This window comes from Peromyscus maniculatus, chromosome 21, assembly GCF_049852395.1.
Source record: "Peromyscus maniculatus bairdii isolate BWxNUB_F1_BW_parent chromosome 21, HU_Pman_BW_mat_3.1, whole genome shotgun sequence".
In the NCBI taxonomy this organism is placed as follows: domain Eukaryota; kingdom Metazoa; phylum Chordata; class Mammalia; order Rodentia; family Cricetidae; genus Peromyscus; species Peromyscus maniculatus.
Window position 1 is genome coordinate 30,819,720 of NC_134872.1, and position 24,859 is coordinate 30,844,578.

General features: G+C 41.7%; 1 protein-coding gene across 1 annotated transcript; it reads right to left on the reverse strand.

Moving 5' to 3' along the window:
- Positions 1–16,481: 16,481 nt before the first annotated feature.
- Positions 16,482–18,050, reverse strand: LOC143269872 (putative sperm motility kinase W). The gene has a single exon (XM_076557091.1). It carries the CDS (start codon positions 18,048–18,050, stop codon positions 16,482–16,484), a length of 1,569 nt encoding a protein of 522 aa, XP_076413206.1.
- Positions 18,051–24,859: the final 6,809 nt, after the last annotated feature.

A 24,859-nucleotide genomic window follows, 5' to 3' on the forward strand; every position in this document is an offset into this window, starting at 1 on the left:
TGCGTCTGTACTAAGTCTGCTGCACGTATGTTACAGTTGTAAGCGTAGTGCTTCTGTGGGACTCCTAACAGTGGGAGCAGGTGTTTCTCTGACTCCCTTGCCTGCTCTTGGGACTCTCTTCCTCCTATTGGGTTGTCTTGTCCAGCCTTAATATGAGGCCTTTTGTCTTGTCTTAATGTTCAAGGTTTGTCCTGATTGGCTGATGTCCTTGGAGGCCTGCTCTTTTCTGAAGAGGAAAAGGAGGGGGTGTTGAAATGGAGGAGAGGGCAGGGAGGGGCCAGCAGGGAGGAGTATAGGGAGGGGAAACTCTGCTAGGGATATATTGTATGAGAGAAAAAAACTATTTTCAATAATAATGATAAAAATAATATCTTCTTACACATATACAGTGCACATTTTCCCTTTAAAATGACCAACTTTTGTGTTTTTTATTCAACATGAAAGAATTTTCACATAAAAAATATGCTTATAATACTCCCTGACTTTGGTTGATTTTCTACTTTATTGCCGAGTACATTGAACAGGCTTCCATGGAAAAGTGGAAAAGTCAAATGCCAAGAGACAGTCCTCCTTACCTCAGAAGTCAGGGCCACTTTTTTTCTGCTCCAGCATATGGTGAGGAGCAGGCCTGGGAGAGCACCAAACCGTGAGACCTGTGTGATTTTTACCATGGTACATCATGCCCTTCTCAGACTTTAGGGACGGATTGGGAGAAATGAGGTGTATGGGACCATGAATTATCCTAACATTACACAACCTGTCAGTCACAGAAGGAAGACACTCCTGAGTGTTTTCCACCCATCTGCCCTGCCTGACATTTAGCAGCAGGCCCTCCCTCAAAGTCTAAAACATTCAACCTACTGTCAACAGCTTGACCAAAACGATTCACAGTTTCTTATTGTGTGATTTGTCTTTTTCCTATCGCTTTATGTATGCTTCTGTAATTTATAAGGTCAGGCAGTTATTACCACATGTCGAATGGGTTTTATAGTTTGACATAAACAATTTGCTCTAAAATTTCTCTTCTGAAATGAAAATGTGTAAATATTTACATGGTCTGAGTTGTCAGTATTTCCTGTGTAGTTTCTGAGATTTCTAGTCTTCTTGGCAAAGATTTCTTTCGTCTTAGAGAAATAAATTACCTCAGGAATTTTTCTTTAACCTGTTGATTTGGTTACATTTTATACACTGACTTTATCAGCAGTTCATCTTAGTGGACTTCTGAAAAGAAAACTGTTGCCGTATTTTGTTCAAATGTTTAGCCAGTGGGGAAGTGCCCTGCATTGCAGTCTTGATGTTCACACTGATTTAAGATGCCAATTTCTTGTACACATCATGTGTGTGCATGTGTGGAGGGGTGCATGCCCAGTGGTGTTTGTGCAGATTTATCTGTATGTGTATACATGGGGAGAAAAGACATAAGCCTTGGGTGTTATTCTTCAGGTTCAAGTCTTCTTGAATTTTTAAAATTAAAATTGTGTGTGTGTGTATGTGTGTGTGTATGTGTGTGTGTGTATGTGTGTGTGTGAGAGAGAGAGAGAGAAAAGAGACAGAGACAGTGACAGAGAGAGTACGAGCTACTGTGTGCATGTGGAGGTCAGAGGATAATTTGTAGGAGTCAGATCTTTAATTCAACCATGTAGAGTTCTGGAGATTGAACTCAAATCAGCAGCCTGGGTAGCATGCACCTATGCCTGCAGAGCCAGTTCACTAGCCCTTGCTGGCCTCGGATTCTCTATGTAGAACAGACTCCACAAAATCTCCTAGAAATTCACCTGCCTCTGCCTCACAAGGGGTGGTATTAAAAGTTTATACCACCATGCCTGGCTTCAAGTATGATTAAGCATCAAGGATAATTTCCTCCAAAATTTTTGGGAAGAAATTGTACAATTCTTGTCTTTTTCCTTTTGTCCTGTGTGGAAAACAAAAGCTCCAACACTGTGCTACAACCCTGTTCTCCATATCCCTACAATCACTACAGAGTACCAAAGCTGATGGTATCCTTTCTATCACACCCTCTGCAGCCAGCTTTTCACAAATACCCAAATCTGCCAATGAACAGAAACAACTGAGAATCTTCTGCACAGCAAAGGACACTGTCATTCAAAGTGGCAGCCTACAGAATGGGACAAGATTTTCACCAACTGCACAACCAACAGAGAGATAATATTCACAATATATAAAGAACTTACTAACTAGATATTAAAAAACAAATAATCCACCTAAAAATGGGTACAGCCTAAACAGAATTTTTAAAGGAGAAAACTCAAACAAATAAGAAACATTTAAAGATATGTTCTGAAGTCCTGCATGACTGCTGGAGGCCCGAAGCCTACATGGACCCTGTTGTATGATGTGACTCCTCCAGACCATTTTAAAAATACAACACTAGGTCCACTGGCAGCCCCTAACTTGGGGCTGCTGTGGCTGCAGCCAGCACTGCTTGCCCTGCTGGGAGGCCCACCTAGTGGTAGCAGGGGTGGGGGTGGGACAGGTGCTGCCTGCAGTCTAAAAGCATAAATGTAGAGCCTGGCAAGCCTTGAGGAGGCCAACATCAAGGAAAGAGAGGTGGGTGGCAGCCTGGAATTAACAAGGAACTTTCCACCCACACCCCTACCCCAAAGTCCTGCCTAAACAAAAGACCACCCGGACTCTGGGCAAAAGCAGGACACCCGAGAAGAGTCCCTGTGGTGGTACAGTATTTATGGTCAAAAGAAAACAGAAACTGCCACGTGGTGATGGCTCTGGACTTTAATCCCAGCATTCTCAAGGCAGAGGCAGACAGATCTCTGTGGACATCAAGGCCAACCTGGTTTATAAATGGAAGTCCAGGATAACCAGAGCTGTTACAAAGAGAAACCTTCTCTCTAAAAACAAAACAAAAAAGAAAAGGAAACAAAAAGAACTTTGATCACAGTCTCAACAATGTTTTAATGTCCAAAGTTCATAGACTCTTCTGAGCTTCATACAATCTATTAACTGTAATTCCCAATAAAATCAAAATAAAAAACCAGACCACATACTTCCAACATATAATGGCACAGGACACACATTACTATCCAAAATACAGGAAAGACAACAAAGTGAGTAATACTGGACCAAAGTAAGATCAAAAACAATCTGGGCATACTCCAAACTCTGCATCTCCATGTTTGATGTCAAAATGCACTTCAGATATCCAACTCCTTTCAGCTTTGCTGACTGCACCATACTTCTTTTTCTTGGGATGGTTTTACTCCCAATAAGCAACCTGGGCAGTTATCCCACAGCTGTGGCATCTTCAACTCTTGGGGTATTCTAGGAAATCCAGGCTTCACATTCATAGCTTCATGCAATGTCCTCTATATGCCTCCATTCAGACACACCCCTGACACGTGTCTGGCCTTAATGTCTTTTCATAGTTGTGGAGTGAGATTCCATAATGCCTTTCAGAAAACTTTGAATCTAAAACCAGAACCATGTAGCCAAAGCTGCCAAGTTTTTCTGCTTGCTGGGGATGGAACATGGTCTTTTGTTCAATTACGTCTGAATTAGCTTTCTGTTTTCTGTGGTTTCCTTCACTGCCTGTGCTTGGCTGCTCTGGAATATGCTCTATAGACAGGGCTGGTATGAAGCTCAATGATCCACCATCCTCTGCCTCTCTAGAGATGGGTTAATGCCCTGCACCACTATACCTGGCTCTAAGATTTTTTAAAAATTCTTTTTCACAAGTTGGAAACTTAACTAAGTGGGATCTTTCTCCAAGGTCACCACTTCCTTTATTTTATTTCTTAATGTTTACTCCTAAAACACAGGATTTAACCCCATTCTCCTTACTGGTGTTCCCTTTCTACTCAAATTATGGTATAGCTTGTATTTTTCCTTGCTCGGCTTGCTCCTTTTCATCATAAATCCTCATTAGAGTTACACCTAATACCTGCATGATGAGTCTACACTAAGCTGTTTTGAGATTTACTCTGCAAAAGGGATTAATCCAAGAGTCCTCACTTTAGCCTCAGGCAAAGGCAAAAATCAGTTACATTCTTCACCAAAATATCCCATGACTAGTCTCTAGGCCACATATTAATATTCCTCTCCTCTGAAACCTCTTGATGCAGTCACTTACAGATCAATTTACAATAAGCTCCACAGTCTTCCATGCTCCTCCTGGTATGACCCATTAAGTAGCACTTAAAGCTTTCAAATGCATTCCTAATCCACATTAGATCCTTCAAACAAAAAACATGATCTGGCCTATCACAGCAGTATCCCAGTACTTGGAGCCAACTTCCATGTAAGTGAGGATTTCTGTTTCTGTGAAGAGTTGACCAAAGCATCACTAATGACCAAAGCAAAACAACAAAGGAAAACATTTGATTGGGTGGCATACAGTTTCAGGGGTTTAGTCCTTTATCGTCATGGTGAAACATGGTAGTGTGAAGGCAGACCTCCTACATATTGATCCTCAGGCAATAGAAAGATAACTGAAACACTGTTCATGGTTTGTGAATATATGAGACCTCAAAGCCTGCCTCAAACAAGGACACAAACACACACACACACACACACACACACACACACACACACACACACACACACTCATTCACAGTGCAGTATCAGTTACTGCTAGATATCCTTCCATTCAACCAAGCCCCACACAGTCATCTAGATGTAGGTCTTACTCCCTGTCCCTTCCCCTGTAATCAAAACCCTCATACAGTGTTTGCTGTGTTTGGTTCTACCAGGGATTTCCTGCAACACAGAATTAGATTTCAGCTTCTGCTAACTCCGCCCCTCCCCAAGAGTCAAATGTCACAAAACAAATAGAAACCAAGGGATCAGTCCTCCTTGGTAGCCTCTTCCCTCCAGCAAAATCTTCAAATAAAAGGATAGATGTCAAGTCCTGCTAAGCAAGCCCTCCAACATCTCTGTTCTTCCATGATATATATATTCACACCTGAGGACTGGGAGCTGAGAACAGAATATGTAAAGAACTTCTGACATGAGTCTTTCTGGGTCTGGAATCTCTTACTCAATATAATCTTTTCCTCATCCATGCATTTACCCAGAAAAATGGTTCCCTAACAAAGAGGGTTAACGCGCTGAGCAGCTGAAACTAATCTTGTGATTTTGCAGTTGGTTACAGATTGTGAGACCTGTTTTCTTTATTAAAGATTAACATGGGGTCCCAGCCCACTGTGTATACTTCCTTCCCTTGAAGTTAGGCCTGAGTCATGTAAGAACTTCATGTGAATGAACCATGAAGAGCAACGCAACAAGCAGCATTTCTCCATGTTTTCTGCCTTTACTCCTGCTTGAATTCCTTACCCCTGGTGTCCCCATTATTCTTGCTAGCAATCTCTGTGCCTGGAAATCCTGCCTAGCTATTGAATGATCAGCTTTTATTACACCAATTAGAGTGACACATCTTCACAGTGTACAAAAAAATTATGCCACAACAAAGGTCCCAATTTCACTGTCCTTAATCCTCATAAGTGGAGGCCAGGGAAATTCAGCTTGGCAGGCTGGCAGTGGAGACCAGCTTTAAGCCATGCCTTCCTGGGCTGCCCAGCTGTCTCTTCTACAACCTCCTCCAGAGCATGGTGGACTGAGCTTGGGAGAGGCCTTCAGACAGTATCTGCTCTCCATTCTCAGAACTCCCTAAGCCTTCTCAGGATAATCAGAAGACCATCTACTCAATTGAAGAAAGGGACCTTGGGCAAGGTTGTTACTATTCCCCTCTTTAGATGTACTGCCCCAGTTTAACAGCTACTATCATCAGGAGTTAGGAATTAAAGATCCTCCTTGATTGTCATTTCCAGACTTCTAGCAACATTTTATAACATTTGCTAATTGAACTCTTCTCTACACCAAAGTCTAATTGGCACTGCCTCCAACTCCATCTCTCCCCATCCATGCCAGGCTTCACTATACTAGCAAATAATCAACATTCTTTCTACTTCTTAATCAAGAAGAAAGATAGGAGGAATGGGCCCTCTAGGTACCCCACAGACACATGCTGAGGCCCAGCTTCCTCCACCCAGATGACCTCACTCAGTTCTGATGGATGGTCATCTGAGGTCCTGAAAATGGCCTTTGATTCTGCTCTGGAAACCAACACTCAGAATCTGATGGCTAAAGGGATTCTTTCCTCTGAGTCTTGAAGCTCCAACTTTTCTGGGAGAGATTTTTTTTTGTTTGACAGGGTTTCTCTTTGTAGTTCTGGTGCCTGTCCTGGAGCTCATTCTGCAGACCAGACCTCAAACTCACAGAGATCCTCCTGGCTCTTCCTCCACCACCCTCCATTTTGCTGGGATTAAAGGCATGCACTTCCTCTGCCTGGCCCTGAGAGGGAATTCTTGAAATACCTGGTTCCTGAAAGCTGGAACAAACCTGTTGGCAGCAATCTTGACTTACACAGAATGACCCTCCGGCTTCCAAGCATGTGCCAGAAAACCTGGGGCAGATAAATAGCCCTTGGCTCCTTGGTTATGGTACATACATTAACTGAACACTGTGGTTGCTCTGAGAGTCATTCAAAAAAGTGTATCAGTCTAGGGAGAAATCCAGATGCCCCCTACAGCAGAATAGAGTTATTTATCATCCATTTCTGGCTACTGTATCTCATTTGGGAACCTTGGAATACCAGGGAGCATGGAGTACTTCTGCTCCAAACAACAACACAGAATTCTGAGTATGCAATGTGCCATCTCTGGTGACTCCTGGTGGTCAAGCTCTCGGGCTGCCTTTGTCCTTTCCAGGTTTTCCATCACATCAGGAGGGGTGGCTGGGAGTCACTGGAATACCTCCCAGGGTTAGCTGAATGGGTTTGACCTAGTGATGACCCAAGGAAGATAGAAGTCCTGCAAATGGAGGAAAGAAACCTCAGGAAACCCTTTAGTTGTCCTGGGGAGTGAAGAGGTTAAGGTGGGGACTGGGAAGTTAGCTATGAGGAAATGTTGACCCCTCTCAACCTCTGGAGCTATGGCCAGAGGGGCAGTTCTCTAGTAAAACAATGCCTAAAAACAATGACATTCTCAGGCAGTGGTGGCATACACCTTTAATCCAAGCACACAGGAGGTAGAGGCAGGTGGATCTATGTGAGTTCCAGGCCAGCCTAGGCTACAGAGTGAGTTCCAGGAAAGGCACAAAGCTACACAGGGAAACCCTGTCTCCAAAAACACAGAAAAATAAAATATAATAAAATAAAAACAAAACAAAAAACCAATGACATCATGAAATTTGCTGGCAAATGGATAGAACTAGAAAAGGTCATTTGGAGTGAATTCACCCAGACCCAGAAAGAGATAGAGAAACATGGTTTCTATTCACTTATAAGTAGATATTAGCCTTAATGTAAATGATAAACATGCTATAATCCACAGTCCCAATGAAACTAGTAACAAGGAGAGATCAAGTGGGGGATGCATGAATCTCCCTGTGAAGGGCAAATAGAATGGACATCACAGGTGGATGCAGGGAGAGGTTAGGATGGGTGTTAGGGATGAGAATTGGAGGATGAGGTGGAGGAGGATAAATGGAGTACTGGGAGAGATAACTGGAATCTGGGGCATCTCTAGAACAATCTAGAAACCTAGTACAATGGAAACTCCCAGGAATCTAATAGGGTGATCCTAACTAAGACACTGAGCAATGGGGGATATGGAACCTGAATTGACCATCTACTGTTACCAGGCAAGCCTTCTATAGAGGGATTGGGACACCAACCTAGTCACCAATCTGTCAAATAATATTAGTCCTGCCTACAAGATGGGCTGGAGGAAAGATGACACAGAAGTTGTGGGATTGGCCCACCAATGACTGGTCCAGCCTCAGATCCATACCATGAGAAGAAATACACCCCCGAAACTGCATGGAGGGCCAGGACTGAGAGGCTGAATAGCCCAGAGACCTAGGATATAACCTAACACAACTAGAAAAAATGAAGAAATGATTCCTAATCATATTCTGTTATACTGATAAACTAGTACCTAGCCCAATTGTCATCAGAGAGGCTTCACCCAGCAACTGATGGAATCAGATGTAGAGACCCACACCCAAACCTTAGGCAGAACCTGGGAGGAATTCTGCAGAAGAGAGGGAGGAATGTTGTAGGATCCATAGGGGTCAAAGACACAAGAAGAAAATCCACAGAAGCAACTCACCTGGGCTCATAGAGACTCACAAAGACTGAACTGACAATCAGAAAGCCTGCATGGGACTGACTTAGGCCCTGTGCATATATGTTACAGTTGTGTAGCCTGGTCCTTTTGTGGGACACATAACAGTGGGAGAGGGGCTGTATCTGACTCTATTTGACTGGTTTTGGGACTCTTTCCTCCTACCAGGTTGCCTTGCCCTGCCTTTATAGGAGAGAAGGTGCCTGGTATCAATGAAAAAATAAGCCATGTCTAGATGATATCCATGAGAGCCCTGCCTTTTTCTAAAGAGAAATGAGAAGGAGGAGGTAGGTGAGGCATGAGGAGAGAGTGAGAGGAGAGAAGGGAGGGGAAACTATGATCTGGATGTAAAAACAAATAAATAAACACACACAGAAGAAAGAAAGAAAAAGAATGAAGGAAATAGGGCAGGAAGAAAAGAAGGAGGGGGAAAAAGAAAAAGAAAATACAAAGGCTGCTACAAGATATCCAGGTGTCTGGGAGGGTTATTTCATTGGAGGACTGCAGTGAAGAACATTAGGCTTTCTCACCCTGGATGGTCTTGAGGAACAGGTGACAGCTTGTGTATATTCTGTGGACTAAGAAGGAGTAGTAACAACCTCTAGGGGAAGGGGGAACCTCCACCCTAGAGAAAAAAGGGGAAGCATCTTCACCAACTGATAACTACTAATTTAGGCTCCTCATCTGATACAGTGTGAACTGAGAGCAGTGATCCCTGATAATTGCTACAGTTTGTTTTGATATTGGTACGGAGATTATGTCCATGCTTATTTGCATGTTATGACAATCAGAGGCCCAGACTCAGATACTGAAATAAAATACAATCTCAAACATGGATGCCAATGCTGCATTCTCCTTAATTCTCAGATGAAATCAGCTTGTCAGAGATGATTACTCATGTCTCAGGAATTTTGAGATTCCATTGTTAAAGATAATCATTTTTAATGATCTTCTTTATTTTAGTATATAAACTTATTAAGTTGATATTAAACACAAGGTAGTAAATGTACCCACAGCAAGCATCATATGAAGACCTCACTTTTGGGACTATCGAGTTATCTCCACTCCTAGATGTTGTGAAATCTATGCTGTTATCTGATGCATGACAGGTAGGAGCTGTATCACTGAACTATGCTTGGCCACCTTATATAAGGGTAGTCATACCAGTCTGACTTAGTCTTCTTCCATGATTTTACATAATTGCATTAGTACATTTATTTAGAAACAGAGTCTCCTATAACACAGGCTGGCCTTAAGCTTCTATGTAGCTGAAGATCACCAGGCCAGCTGGGAAGACTCCTGCAGGCAAGCCTCTCCACCAACACCCTCCACGGACCCTGCAATCTACAAGACCCACACCCTACCCCAAACCTACCCATCCCCCTGCAACCTCAGAAGCTCACTGAGAATAGAATCTTCCAGCTTTGATTGGACCAAGTGTGGCCCCTGAGACAGAAACACAGCAAGCACAGATTGGACCAAGAGCAGCTCCCTCAGAATCAAACACCTCTTGACCCAATGGAGGAAGACATGGGTAGACACAAGTGCAAAAATGCATCAATAACATAAAGAATTATATGGCACCACAAGTACTTAATGATTCTTCAACATCAAGACCTGAACATCATAACATAGAAGAAGCAGAAGAAAGTGACCTTAAAAATAACTTTATGAGCCGGGCGTTGGTGGCGCACGCCTTTAATCCCAGCACTCGGGAGGCAGAGCCAGGCGGATCTCTGTGAGTTCGAGGCCAGCCTGGGCTACCAAGTGAGCTCCAGGAAAGGCGCAAAGCTACACAGAGAAACCCTGCCTCGAAAAACCAAAAAAAAAAAAACAAAAAAAAACAAAAAAAACAAAAATAACTTTATGAAGATGATAGAGGCCTTTCAAGAGGAAATGAAAAATTCACTTCAAGAAATTGAGGAAAAGACAAACAAAAAAATAGAATAAATAAATAAATCCCTTAAAGTCAAGAAAACCAAGGATAAGCAATTAAACCAGTGAAGAAAATAGTACAAGACCTGAAAATTGAACTAGAAGCAATGAAGAAGACACAAACTGAAGGAATGCTGGAAATAGAAAATCTGAGTAAACAAACAGGAACTACTGATGCAAGCATAACCGACAGAATACAAGAGATGGAAGAAAGAATATCTGGCATGGAGGATATAATAGAGGATACAGATTCTCCAGTCAAAGAAAGCACTAAAGCCCAAAAAACTCAGAACACAAATTGTCCAGGAAATCTGGGCCCTATGAAGAGCCCAAACCTAAGAATAATAGGAATAGAAGAAGGAGAAGAATAGCAACACAAAGGCACAGACAATATATTCAACAAAATTAGAGAAAAAAACTTTCTCAATTTAAAGAAGGAAATGCCTATGAAGATACAAGAAGTTTACAGAACACCAAATACACAAAGCACCCACCCCTGAAAAAGTCAACTCACCACATAATAATCAAACCACTAAACATGCAGAATAAAGAAAGAATTTTAAGAGCAGCAAAGGAAAAAGGCCAAGTAACTTATAAAGTCAGACCCATCAGAATAACACCTGACTTCTCAATGGAGACTCTGAAATCCAGAAGTTCCTGGACAGATGTTATGTAGACACTAAGAGATCAGAGATGCCAGCCCAGACTACTATGTCCAACAAAACTTTCAAATACCATAGACAGAGTGCATAAGATATTCCAAGACAAAACCAGATTTAAGGAATACCTACTCACAAATACAGCCCTACAGAAAGCACTAGAACAAAATCTTTTCCCATTCAGTAGGCTTTGGTTTTGTCTTATTGACCATGTCTTTTCCTTAGAGAAGCTTCTCAATTTCAGGATTTTGATGGGGATTGCATTGAATCTGCAGTTTTCTTTTGGTAAGTTTGCCATTTTTAAAACACACACACAACTCAGTCCCAGTTGCTGGTCAGCAGGCAGGGCTCCTGGGGGAAGGGTCCCTACTTCACCAAAACCATTCAGCAGATCCTGTGATCTACATACCCTGTCCCCATACCCATTAGCCTAAGACCCCAGCCACTTCTGAAGCTTGGAAACCAACCTGAAGCTCTCATCTGGCTTAAAGGTGATTGACTCTGTTCATACCCAGTGAGGCGGGCCCTAGGAACCTTCCTTGGGCTGAAGCTGTTGTTCCCTGGGAACACCTGCCCAACATGGCCCCAGTTGCTGGACAGCAGACAGGGCTCCTTCAGGAAGGCTCCCCCTTCCCAAAGACCCATCAGTGGACCCTGCAATCTACACACCCTCTCCCCATACCCATCTGGCCAAGACCCCAGCCACTTCCTGAGGTCTAGAATCCACCTGCCAGATCTCATCTGGCCTAGTGAGAGAGCTCTCATTGTACAAAGAGCTGTCATGGAACCAAGAGTAACCTCAGCAGACAGGGAATCTACCAGCCCTCATTAGACCAATAGTGGCTTTCTGAAAAGGAGAATCTGCCACCTCTCATTGGACCAGGAGTTGTTTCCTGAAACACAGAATCTGTCAGCTCTGACCGGACCAAGAGCCCTGATGAGACCAAGAATGGATCCGTGAGTCATAGAATCAACTAGCTTGGGTTGAACCAGGAGCAGCCTCCTGAGACACAGAATCTGCCTGCTCCAATTAGATCAAGAGCTAAGATTAGACCCAGAAGGGCCCCCTGAGACATAGACACAACAAGCACAGAATGGACCAACAGTAACTTGCTCAGACACAAGCACCTCTTATACCTATTAGACAGGGAGATGGGTAGACTAAAATACTGGCTAACTGAATCCAGGAACACATCAGAACAATTATCCACCATGACCAAGTAGGCTTCTTCCCGGGATGCAAGGATGGTTCAGCATATGAAAATCTGTCAGTGTAATACACCATATAAACATACTGAAAGAAAAAAAAAAACACCACATGATCATTGGATGCTGAAAAAGCCTTTGACAAAATCCAACACTCCTTCATGATAAAGGTCTTGGAGATATCAGGAATACAAGGAACATACCTAAACATAATAAAGGCAATTTACAATAAGCCGACAGCCAACATCAAATTAAATGGAGAGAAAGTCAAAGTGATTCCACTAAAATCAGGAACAAGACAAGGCTGTGCACTCTTCCCATACTTATTCAATATATTACTTGAAGTTCAAGCTAGAGCAACAAGACAACATAAGGAGATCAAGGGGATACAAATTGGAAAGGAAGAGGTCATGTTTCATTATTTGCAGATGATATGATAGTATACAGAATTGACCCCAAAAATTCTACAGGGAACTTCTACAGCTGATAAACTCCTAAAGTAAAGTGGCCCGATACAAGATTAACTCAAAAAAATCAGTAGCCATCCTATATACAGATGAAAAAGGGGCTGAGAAGAAATCAGAGAAACATCACCCTTTACAATAGCCACAAATAATATAGAATACCTTGGAGTAACTCTAACTAAGCAAGTGAAAGACATGTATGATAAGAACTTACGTCTCTGAAGAAAGAAATTTAAGAAGAAAACAGAAAATGGAAAGATCTCCCACCCTCATGGATAGGTAGAATCAACATAGGAAAAATGACAATCTTACCAACAGCAATATACAGATTCAACACAATCCCCATCAAAATCCCAACACAATTCTTCACAGACTTGGAAAGAACAACACTTACCTTTATATGGAATAACAAAAAAACCTAGGATAGCTAAAAGAATCCTGTATAATAAAGCAAACTCTGGAGGCATCATGATCCCTGACCTCAAGTTCCACTATGAAGCTTTAGTAATAAAAACAGCTTGTTTGTGCCAATGGAATTGAATTGAAGGCCCTGACATAAATCCACATACCTATGAACATATGATTTTCCACAAAGAAGCCAAAACTGTACCATGGAAAAAAGAAAGCATCTTCAACAAATGGTGCTGACATAACTGGATGTCAACATGCAGAAGATTGCAAATAGATCATCTGTTACCATGCATAAAACTCAAGTCCAAGTGAATCAAACACCTCAACCTAAGTCCTATTACACTGACCTTGATAGAAGATAAAGTAGGAAGTAATCTGGAACAAATTGGCACAGGAGACCACTTCATGAATACAACACAAGTAGAACAGACACTGAGTGTGACAATTAATAAATGGGACCTCCTGAAACTGAGAAGGTTTTGTAAAGCAAAGGACATGATCAATAAGACCAAACGACAGCCTACAGTATAGGAAAAGATCTTCACCAACCCCACATCTGACAGAGGGATGATCTCCAAAATATATAAAGAAATAAAAAAGGTAGACATCAAAATACTGAACAATCCAACTAAAAAATGGGCTACAGAGCTTAACAGAGAATTCTTTTTTTTTTTTTTTTTTTTTTTTTTTTTTTTTTTTTTTTTTTTTTTTGGTTTTTCGAGACAGGGGCTGGCCTCGAACTCACAGAGATCCGCCTGGCTCTGCCTCCCGAGTGCTGGGATTAAAGGCGTGGGCCACCAACGCCCGGCTTAACAGAGAATTCTTAACAGAAGAATCTCAAATGGCTGAAAGACATTTAAGGAATTGCTCATCATCCTTAGTCATCAGGAAAATGCAAATCAAAACAACTCTGTGATACCATCTTATACATGTCAGAATGGCCAAGATCAAAAACACTGAAGACAGCTTATGTTGGAGAGGATGTGGAGCAAGGGGAACACTCCTTCACTGTTGGTGGGCATGCAAACTTATACAGCCACTCTGTACTGGGTGTTGTGGGATGGCAGAGGGTGAGGAGTGTGGGATGAGAACATAGGGAAATGGGAGGGTCAAGCTGGAACAGGGACAGAGTGGGAGGGCATGGAGGAAGATAGCATGATTGATGAGGATATCATGGGAATAGGAAGAGTCAGGGTGCTGGGGAGGTTCTAAGGAATCCACGAGGTTGGCCCTGCCTTTGTCTGCTGGCAGTGGTTCAGAGGGTGCCTGAATCTTTCTACTCTGGTGACCAGCATAGCAAATAACATAGCTGTCATCATAGAGCCTTTGTCCAGTGAAAGATGGAGGCAGAAACAGATTTCCTCGGCCAGGCACCAGGCTGAGTTCTGGGAATCCAATGGAGGAGAGAGAAGAGAGATACTGCAGGTGAGGGACGTCAAGATCATGATGGGAGGATGTACAGAGATGATGGACCACACTAGTGGAAACCCATGAACTGTGGACTAGTGGCTGTGGGGACCCCATCAAAATGGACTAGGCCCTCTGGACAAGGAAGATGGTTGTTTGGTTCCAACTGTTTGGGGGGGCATCTAGGTAGGGGGATCGGGATCTGTCCCTGGTACATGGGCAGGCTTCTGGGAATCTGGTGCCTGTGGTGTGACACCTTGCTCAGCATTGGTGCAGTGGGAAGGGGCTCAGACCTGCCAAGGCTCAGTGACCTGGGCTCTGCTGACTCCCCATTGGAGATCTTGATTTGGGGGATGTGGGGATGCTGGATGGCTTGGGAAAGAGGGCTGGGGGTGGGAGGAGGGAGGATAGTGTGCTGTGAATAGCATGAGGACTGAGTGTGGGGCGTTTACCCACCACTCCCAGAGTTCCCCAGAGTTTTCTTGAGCGAAAGCAGCAGGAAATATTAGATAGAAGGATTTACTGATTAGAATCTTGCGGAGATAAACAGAATATAAAGGATAGCCTCAAGAGGGCCTGGAACATTTTCCAAGGGACCCCGGCTGTCTCTGCCCCAGCGTTTTTATACAGACGCCAAGGGGTGGAGCAAAAGACCCCCTCCCCCAGCACAGCCAAGTGCAGACCATCTCAGACACCTGCACTCAGGCCCATGGTCCTAATCATCCTCTATGCGGAACTGCTGGGTAAAGCCATGAGGAACAAGAGAATGGGCTCCCACAACTGAGTATAAAATTTCTTAATAAAAATAAAATAAAATAAAAACACACAGCTGGAAGGACTAACACATACATACACAGAGGATTATCATTGTATTTTTTAAAGATTTATGTATTTATTATGTTTATAATGTTCTGCCTGTGTGTATGCCTGTAGGTCAGAAGAGGGCACCAGATCTCATTGTTGTAAGCCACCTTGTGGTTGCTGGGAATTGAACTCAGGACTTCTGGAAGAACAGCCAGTGCTCTTAACCTCTGAGCCATCTCTCCAGCCCCCAATCTTTGTATTTTTGATTTGGGCAAATGTCAATATGTAGTTTCAGACATACAATAATGTTAATTTCTATTTCAGAAATACAATAATACAGAAGGTTTGAAATTTTATAAAATTTTATTTTTCTGAAAATTTCATACATGAGTGTAGTGTTTTCATCATTTTACATTTTGCCGACACTGAAGCTTCCCATGAGATGGTACTCCATCATTTAAGTCTAGAATTAGCTTGGGGTTTTAAAAGACCCACAATTAAATAATCTGCATGTGGCATTTATCTCATTTCTCAATACCTGCCCCCTTAATAATTCTAATTGCTCTACTAAAACATTGGGAAAAAAACTAAAGGTATGCTTGATTTTTATTTTTATTTTGGTTTGCTGATTACTCTTGGTTTGTCAATTCCTGTTGCCTGCAATGTGTCCTGCTGCACTGTTGATGACATTCACTATAGGAAGACCACCTTTTGTGACTGTTTCATCTGACAGGATAGCTGTACACCCGGAAGAAAGAGAAGATGTCTGTGGCTGTTCAAGGAGTAGATATGAGCTATAGTCAGAGGACCCTCACAAGATGATAACATTCTCCTCAGGTAATGTTTGAAAAAAGAAGAAGAAAGCTTTCAGGATGCAGAGCGGGAAATTATTAGAGTTTCTAGCATGAGACTTTTATTGAGTTATTTTCATAATATATGATATAGGAATGATAGTAACTTTGTTTTGTATAAGTAAACTGGTTTTTAAAAAAAGAAAAAAAAAAGAAACCTAACAAAGCGTCATGGAGATTGTTAAGTATCATCTATTTCTTGTGTTTTTGTTGTTATCAGAAAGTATGTACCTAGGGGGAGCTGAAACACACCTGTGTGTGAGGGCTGTAGCTGTTTGAGAGGGGATACACAGTATGTCCTGGCAACTACCCTATCATGTGATAGTAGTTATTTGGGTGTAGGAGATAGGCTACTGAAATTGTGGTACCTGGTAGGTCCTGAACATTAGCAATGTGAAAGGCTTAGGATTCATGGTTGTATACCTCGCAGACCCTGACACCAAGCTGTATGTACTCATGCTTTCCTGTGTGTGTTTATGTGAGTGTGCTTTTGAATGTAGGGGGATTATATCTGGCAGGTGCCCTCTGAGATACTATATTTGTGATTTGCAAAAGAATATTTATTAATATAACATAGTCAAGATACTAAGGAGGAGAACTTGTTGGCAGCCAAAGAACTGGGGCTCTTATGCAGTGCACAGTCTCCTCATTTCTTTGTAGATTACACAGGGATTCAGGCCTCACAATGAAATAGGCTTGGAGCAGGAAAAACAGTCCTCTCAGTGCATGGAAAATTGTCTTCTTCATCAGCTTCCATCCACTGAGTGACATGGATCCAGTTGTTGTAGGTTCATCTTGGCACTGGTCATTGGACTTGTTGTGCCCCCCAAATGGTTTCTCTGTGGAGAAGCCTATGTTCAGTAACCATGTGTGTCTTCCATTCAGGGCTGATTCACCTGAGGAGAGATCACCAGGCAAACTCTCCCCAGAATTCCTGTTGAGTGCAATGTGTCCTGCTGCACTGTTGATGACATTCACGATAGGAAGACCACCTTCTGTGACTGTTTCATCTGGACAGGGCTTTTTCTCGTGGATTGAGTATCTATTGAGAATGGTGTATCTTGCGTCTCTCCCTACTCCTGTACTTGTTGGAAAGGCAGGGTCACTGGCTCTTCTCTTCAAGGGGAGTAGGGGCTGAAGAGCAGCTTCATGTTTGCCATTTAAGCAGGGCTCCTGATTCTGCTGATGGCTGTCCTCACAGCTCAGTTTGTATTTGAGGATATTGAAGGTTGCCGTTAAGTTATTTGGTTGCTTGTGTTTCAGAGATGATACAATCTCCTCACAGGTATAGCCCATGTTGCACATGGTCTCCATGATCCTGGGAAGGAATTCCTTGGTTGCAGGTGCTGCATGTTCTTTAATGTTGCCCAGCCATTGACTTTCCTGGAGCTGAGATATTGTTATTCTGTGCTGGTTGGGGACCATGAGTAATTGCTCAATGAGGATGATGCAGGGTTTTGACAAGTGGTCGGGAATGGGATACTTTGTGGTAGTGATGACTCTGTACATACCTTCATCGGTGGTTTCCTCATATGGAAATTGTCCTGTGACCAGTACATATAGGAGGACTCCCAAGCTCCACATATCTCCCTCCAGGCCATCGTAGGGTTTCCCTGCCAAAATCTCTGGAGCCAAATAGAGCAAGGTGCCCCAAAATTCCTCCAACATCTGCCCCTCTGCCAGCTGTCTGGCCATACCAAAGTCACAAAGCTTGACATTGCCAGCTCCGTCAATAAGGATATTTTCCAATTTAATATCACAATGGGCAATTCTTTTTTGGTGGAGAAAATGAACTCCTGAAATGACCTGTTGGAATATTGGTCTGGCCTCATCCTCCTTTAGAAAGTCTCTCTCCCTCAGGAAATTTTCCAGGTCCTTTCCTGAAACATATTCCATGATCAGATAAGTTGTTGAACTTGTGTCAATAACATGAAAGAAATTAACTATGTTTCTTTGTTCCACAGACTGAAGTATCTCTACTTCAGTATTGATGTCAGCCAGAGAATTCTTTCTCTTCTCCAGGACCTTGACAGCCACCTGTGTATGTGTAGGAAGGTGACAGGCAAGCTTCACCTCCCCATATCCACCAGAGCCTAGAGATGTTAAAATCCTGAAATCCTTTTCAAGGATGTTTTCTTCCAAGGGGCTTGCCATGATGTTCTGTTCAATTAGACACTTTAACTTGTGCAAAATTCCTGGGACAAACAACATGATCTAACAATACCTGAAACAACAATAAATGTAATTTTAGGATGGATTTTTAGTGCTATGATTTCTGTCATGGAATGTGGGCTATCCCAAACAATCTAATGATGCAAGTCAAGGACATAGAAATACTAGAAGAACTCACCCTCAAAGCACTAGATGAAGAATCATAGTAAAGATCAAATATGGAATTGCTGATGTATATATGCAAAGGAAAATTCTGAGATCAGAGATAGGGTGACTTGGTCATTTTTCAAAAATGTATACAAATGAAAAATTCTGGCCCAAACTGATCAAGAGATTGAAGATACAAACTTATAGGGGAAAAAAGAGAAGTTATGTCCTAACCAAACTACAAGTCCTGAGGATCTTTCAAGGATGTTTCAACTATTAGACGCCAAGAAATTATAAAGTATGAGGAACTTATAGATGTGTGTGAATATTAATATAAGATAAAAGCAAAACACATAAAGACTTGAGTTATAAGCAACATGTGTGGCTGGTAACAAAAATGTCTACAAGTCAAGTGGAGCCCAGTCATCTTGGATTTCCTGAATCTACAAAACTTTGTAGAAGAATGAACACTGTGCCGGGGAACTTGCTGATCAACCTGACACAAACTAGAGTCATCAGAGAGGAAGGGACCATAGTTGATGACATGTTTCCATGAGATCCAGCTGTCTGGCATTCTCTCAACTAGTGACCAATGGGAGACGCTTGCCCATTGGGAGTGGTGCTGTCTTTGAGCTGCTGGTCCGGGGTTCTATAAAAAGCAGGCTGAATAATTCAGGGGTAGCAGTCAAGTAAGCAGCACCCTTCCATGGCTTCTGCATCATCTCCTGCCTCCAGCAGCCTGCTCTGTTTGAGTTGCTGTCTTGGCTTTGATTGTAAATGAACAACTATCCTCCAAGTATAAGCTGAATAAACCTGTTCCTTCCCAACTTTATTTTTCTGTGTTTTTCTTTTGCTTGTTTGTTGTTTGTTCATGGATTTTTTTTTCAGCAACAGAAACCCCAATTAAGACAAAAACCAGTGTTACAGAAAAAGAAAGCTAAGGAATATTTTCATACCGACCTCAGTGCTAGTATTACCCTGAGGCCACAACCAAATAAGCTCAATGAATAAAGAAAGTACAAACAGCTGTTTGAGGAATATAGATTGGGAAAAAAAAAAGCACAAGGCCCTGGGTTCTTTGATAAGCTCCAGGAAAAGAAAAAGGGATTAAAGGCATTTGATTCCCAAGTACTGGATTAAAGGTTGTGCTACTATTTCCTGGCTCTGTTTCTCTCCTAGACTGATTCAATCTCATGTAGTCCAGAGTGGCTCTGCACTCACAGAGATCAGGACAGATCTCTGCCTCCTGAGTGCAAGGAGTAAAGGTGTGTGCCACCACTGCCTGGACTCAATCTGGTGCTTTTTCTTTTCTCTGATCATCAAGCAAATTTTACTAAGGGATGCAATATATCATCCCATGATATAATCAAATTGGGTATGTGTGGCATACACTTTAATATGTTTAAATACTGTAAAATGAATCAAAATGGAAATAAGGGACTTAATTTTCAAAAATAAAATAGGGTAATAATTATTGAACAATGGAACAATATGGCACAAATTAACCCTAGAACAAAAACTAATGATATAAATATAAACATCAAACAGCAAATATAAATCCCAGGAAGCAAATCCAACAAAATTGGAAACATCCTCACTATACTGAGGTCCAGTTGATTAGTGAACTGTAAATCTATCGGGACCATTGTTCCATTCTACTTGCTGTATAGGCATCTAACAGTGACTCCAATGTACAAGGACAAAGCCCAGCTGCAGGCAAGTGCCCTTTATGGACTCATATCCAGTATTCTTCATACTGCCTCTTTATAATTTCACCATAAGCAACCAGCTAATCATGACTTGTCATGATTGTTTTTTTTCTCAGTTTCTATACCATAAGAAAGCCCTTGTTATTTTTACCATGGCTATGATCAAGGCACATTTAAGACTGAATACTGGAGAGGAACCATTTATTTGCACTGCAGCTTTCAACACATCTAGAATCTGTGGTTCTGGGAACATTTTGTTCCTCAGAGATGTGTTGTTTGGTGTCTTGTGACATTGCATTAGGGGTTCTCTGTCCACCAGTGACTTATTTCTAGAAAGCTTCACCTCTGTGCCTTCCACAACTTTGCCAGCAGCACTAGCTACTGGACACCAAGTGCTCAAAAGGCTTGAGATAAGGTAAACAACACCACCAAGGTAGTTTGCATGGGAATTATCCCTACAGCCTGGGCATTTGCACACTCAGTTTTGGCCTATTTGAGAAACCTAAGGTTGTAGAGCCATGGAGTTCTCAAAAAAAATAAAAGTAACTTATACAATGATTCATTCACCTTCCTCCTCTCTCTATAAAGTTTATTAGAATTACTTACAGGCTGCAGTTCTTCTAATACAACAATGGGTGACTTGAAATGAAAGTGGGTGAATCCAGGAGAGGCTTGGTCCACAATGCTGGATCTCTTCGCTGGTCTTCTGTATATGCTGGAATCCCAAAGAAGTAGAAAGGAATTCCGCTGAAGGAATGGGCTTGGAAACAAGGCAAAGGTAAGGGAGAAATGAGCAAAAGCCTCTTTCTGCCATGGCCTTATATACTCTTCCTGCACAAGGTGTGGCCAAAATTAAAGGTGTGTCTTCTTGCCTGAAGATCTGGATTAAAGGTGTGTGTCTTAACCCGTAGAGATCCTCATTAAAGATAAGGGTTTCCCTGCTCTTGATCCAGAATAAAACTAAACAAAAAAAAAAATTTCTCACAGGGATGCCCTCCGTTTCTGGATTGTAGTTCATTCCAGATGCAGTCAAGTTGAGAACCAAAAATAGACATCACAGTGCCAGAACTTTATTCCATGGTGTGCTTAAGATTAAGGACTTTCACTAGCCTAGCCTTCTCCATTAGCTCTCTCTGCTTTCTGGTTTAATGTAAAGATGTGAAGTTTTTAGCTTCCCTCCCAAAACTGCAGTATGTCACAAAGTATAACATTGTGCCCAGTCAGGTTTACATGCAAATTTTGGATGACACTAGTCATTGGTCCTGTTTGTTTGATGTTGTCTTTTTGTTTTCTTTTTTGGTTTGTTTATTCTAGAGAAGATTTCTCTTGAGTAACAGCTCTGGTGATCCTAGAACTCCATTTGGAAACCAGAGTGACCTTGAACTCCCCAGAGATCTACTTGTGTCTGCCTTTAGAACAATTATATTCAAGCCCAGAGCCACTAACTATTGGTAATATTTTTTTGTGGACCATAAATACTGGACCAGCACTGGGACATATCTCAGATATCCTGCTGTTGCCCAGAGTCATGGTGGATTATGATTAGGTAGGGCTTTGGGGTAAGGAGTGGTGGTTGAAAAGTTCCTGTGAATTACAGGCTGCCACCCAACACTCTTTCCTTGATCTTGGCCTCCCCAAGGCTTGCTATTCTCTACCTTTATGCTTGTAGTCCACAGGAAGTGCCACTCTTCTGTCCCACCCCACAACATTACCAGATATGTCTCCCAGGCAATCAAACAGTGCAGCCACAGCACATGAGCCCCAAGTTAGGGTCTGGTAGGTGCAACTAGGACCTCAACTATTTAGGGTTGACAACTGGTTCTGCAAGACTAACTCCTCCATGTGCTCCAGAAGCTGTAGATGGAGCAATTGGTGGGATTGATGGACTCCAATCCCTGGATCTGTGCCCTGGTGGCACCAGAGTTGATCAGCCTGCTTAGAACTCTGTAGTGATATTTTATTTGTGCACTTCAATAAAGCTTATCTGGGGATCAGAGGAAAAAGTCAGCCAATATATTAAACATAGAGTTCAGGCAGTGGTAGTACACACCTTTAATCCTAGCATTCAGGAGGCAGAGAATCATCTGGATCTCTGTGAGTTTGATCCATACTGGGAACAGAGCTATGTGTGGTAGGTAGCTCATGCTTTTAATCCCAGTGCTAGTTAAACAAAGAGGTATGGAGGTCTGCACAGACAGAAAGAATGTGATAGAGCTGGGTGGAAAGAGGAAGTAATGTACCTGGAAGGAGTGAGGAAGTAAGGTGGCTGAGCAAAGAAAGGGATGTAGGCATGAATATACAGGAAGTAGCTCTCTCTATGGCTGAGAATTTCCTAGAGGTCAGAATGTGGCTGGCTGCTTTGTGATTCTGTGATCTCTCAGTTTTGACAACAACATCAGGCTCATGTTTTTTTTTATTAATAACACCATTTAGCAATTTGTCTTACAGAACTCCCATCAGTCATGCAGGACTGAAGAACATTCCTTTAAGTGTTTCACATTCATTTGAGTTTCTTCCTTTGAAAAATCTGAGCTGGGCTGTGGTGGCATATGCCTTTAATCCCAGAACTTGGGAGGCAGAGGGAGCTGGATCTCTGTGAGTTCAAGGCTAGCCTAGGCTACCAAGTGAGTTCCACGAAAGGTGCAAAGTTACATAGAGAAACCCTGTCTCAAAAAAAACCAAAAAAAAATCCCTCTTAAGTTGTACCCCAGTTTAGATGGAGTATTCATTTTTTTGATATGTCATTATTGACTTTTTTTATATATTGTGAATATTATTCCTGTGTTGGATATGTAGTTCCTGAAAATCTTACCCCATTCTGTAGGATGATACTTTGAAGGACAATGTCCTTTGCTATGCAGAAGCTTCTCAGTTTAATGAGGTCAATTTAATAATTGTTAATTTTAGTATGTGTACTAACAGTGTTCTCTTCAAAAAGTTTTCCTGTGCCAATGAGTCTAAGGCTATTCTCCATTTTATCTTCTATCAGGTTCTGTGTATCTGTTTTTATTGTGAGATCTTTGTCTATTTCCAGTTGAGTTTTGTGTATGTTGATCAATATGCATCTATTTGGATTTTTCTACTGGTGGCCATACAGTTTGACCAGTAGCATTAGTTGAAGACGTTGTCTAATTTCCAGTGTGTGTTTCTTGTTTCTCTCTTAAAATTCTGGAGTCCATAGGTGTGTGGCTTTATGTCTTGGTCTTTAATTGGATTACATTGAACAGCACATGTCTTTTGCAGTTCAAGCCATGCTATTTTTATGACTATAACTCTGTAGTACAAATAAAAATTTAAAAAAATAGTGGAATCTCTTACAGTTATTTTATGACTCAGGAACATTTAGCATCCCAGGGTTTTTTATTCCATAAGAAGCTGAAAATTATCTTTTCAAGATCTGTGAAAAATTGCTTTGGACTTTTAATGGGGGTTACATTGAGTTTGTAAGTTGATTTTTGTAGGATGACTATGTTTATTATATTAATCCTACTGGTCAATGATCATGGGAGATCTTTCCATCTACTGATATTTTCTTATTTTTTTTCTCACTTGTACATGTTCTTCACTCTCTTTGTTAGTTTTACTTTATCTTATTTGAGGCTGTTGTGAATGGTGTTGTTTTCCTGATTTTTCTCTCAATTGGCTGTCCATTTTATGTAAAAGGACTACTGAGTTTTGTAAGTTCATTTGTATGAGGCTTCTTTGTTGAAAATGTGTATCAGCTGTAGGAATTTCTGAGTGGAAACTTTATCAGTTATGTATACTATGATATCATTGGCAAATAAAGCTAGTTTGACCTCTTCCTTTCCCATTATGCCTCCTCAATCTCCTTCAGTTGTCTTCTTGCTCAAGCTAAGATGTCAAGTCCTATATTGAAGAGGTATGGAGAGACTGGAAAACCTTTCTTATTACTGATTTTAGTAGAATTGCTTTGACTTACTCTCCATTTAAATTGATATTGGTTTTCTACTTGGTGTAGCCTGTCTTTATTCTGTTTAGGTAAGCCTCTATATCCCTAAAGTCTTTTGAACTTTTATCATGAAGGGATGTTGGGTTTTGTCAAAGACTTTTTCTGCACCTATCGATATGAATATATGGTTATATCTTTCAATTTGTTTGTATGGTGGAACATTTTACTGATATATGTGTCTTGAACGATCTATACATCTCTGAATGATGGCTTATGGATCATGGTGAATCATGGTGGATGACATTTTTTTTTTTTGGTTTTTTTTGTTGAGTCAGGTTCCTTTGGATTCTTCTGTTTTTTCAACATAGAATTTTTTTGAAGATTTATTTATTTATTATGTATAGAGCTACAGTGTTCTGTCTGCATGTGTGCCTGCAGGCCAAAAGAGGGCACTAAATCTCATTACAGATGTTTGTGAGCCACCATGTGGTTGCTGGGAACTGAACTCAGGACCTCTGGAAGATCAGCCAGTGTCCTTACACTCTGAGCTATCTCTCCAACCCCAGAAATATTTTAATAGGATCAATTTTCATTCATTTTAAACACCAGTCAAAGTACCCCTCCTCTTTCCTCCCACTTGCCTCCCTTTTTACCCACCCCCCTCTATTCCTACAAGAAGGCAAGGGCCTCCAATTGGGCGGTACATCCAGTAGAGGCATATCCACAAGGCACATCCAAGCCTTTTCCCCTCCCTCAAGGGTGCATGAGGTATCCCATCATAGGTAGTGAGCTCCAAAAAGCCTGCTCATGAACAGTGGAAGGATTATGATTCTTCCTCTGGGGGGCAAGCATGCAGATCAAGCTACATAATGTCTTGTCATGTGGAGGGCCTAGTCCAATCCCATGCAGGCTCCACAGTCATTGATACAACTTGCATGAGTTCCCACTAGTTTGGTTTCTTCATCCTTGCAGGTTTCCCCATCACGATCCTGTTACTCTTGTTTATAAATCCCTTGTCTCTCTCT

Excerpts from the sequence above, each read along its gene's own strand:
- LOC143269872 (XM_076557091.1), bottom strand. The coding sequence starts at position 18,050 with ATGGCAAGCCCCTTGGAAGAAAACATCCTTGAAAAGGATTTCAGGATT.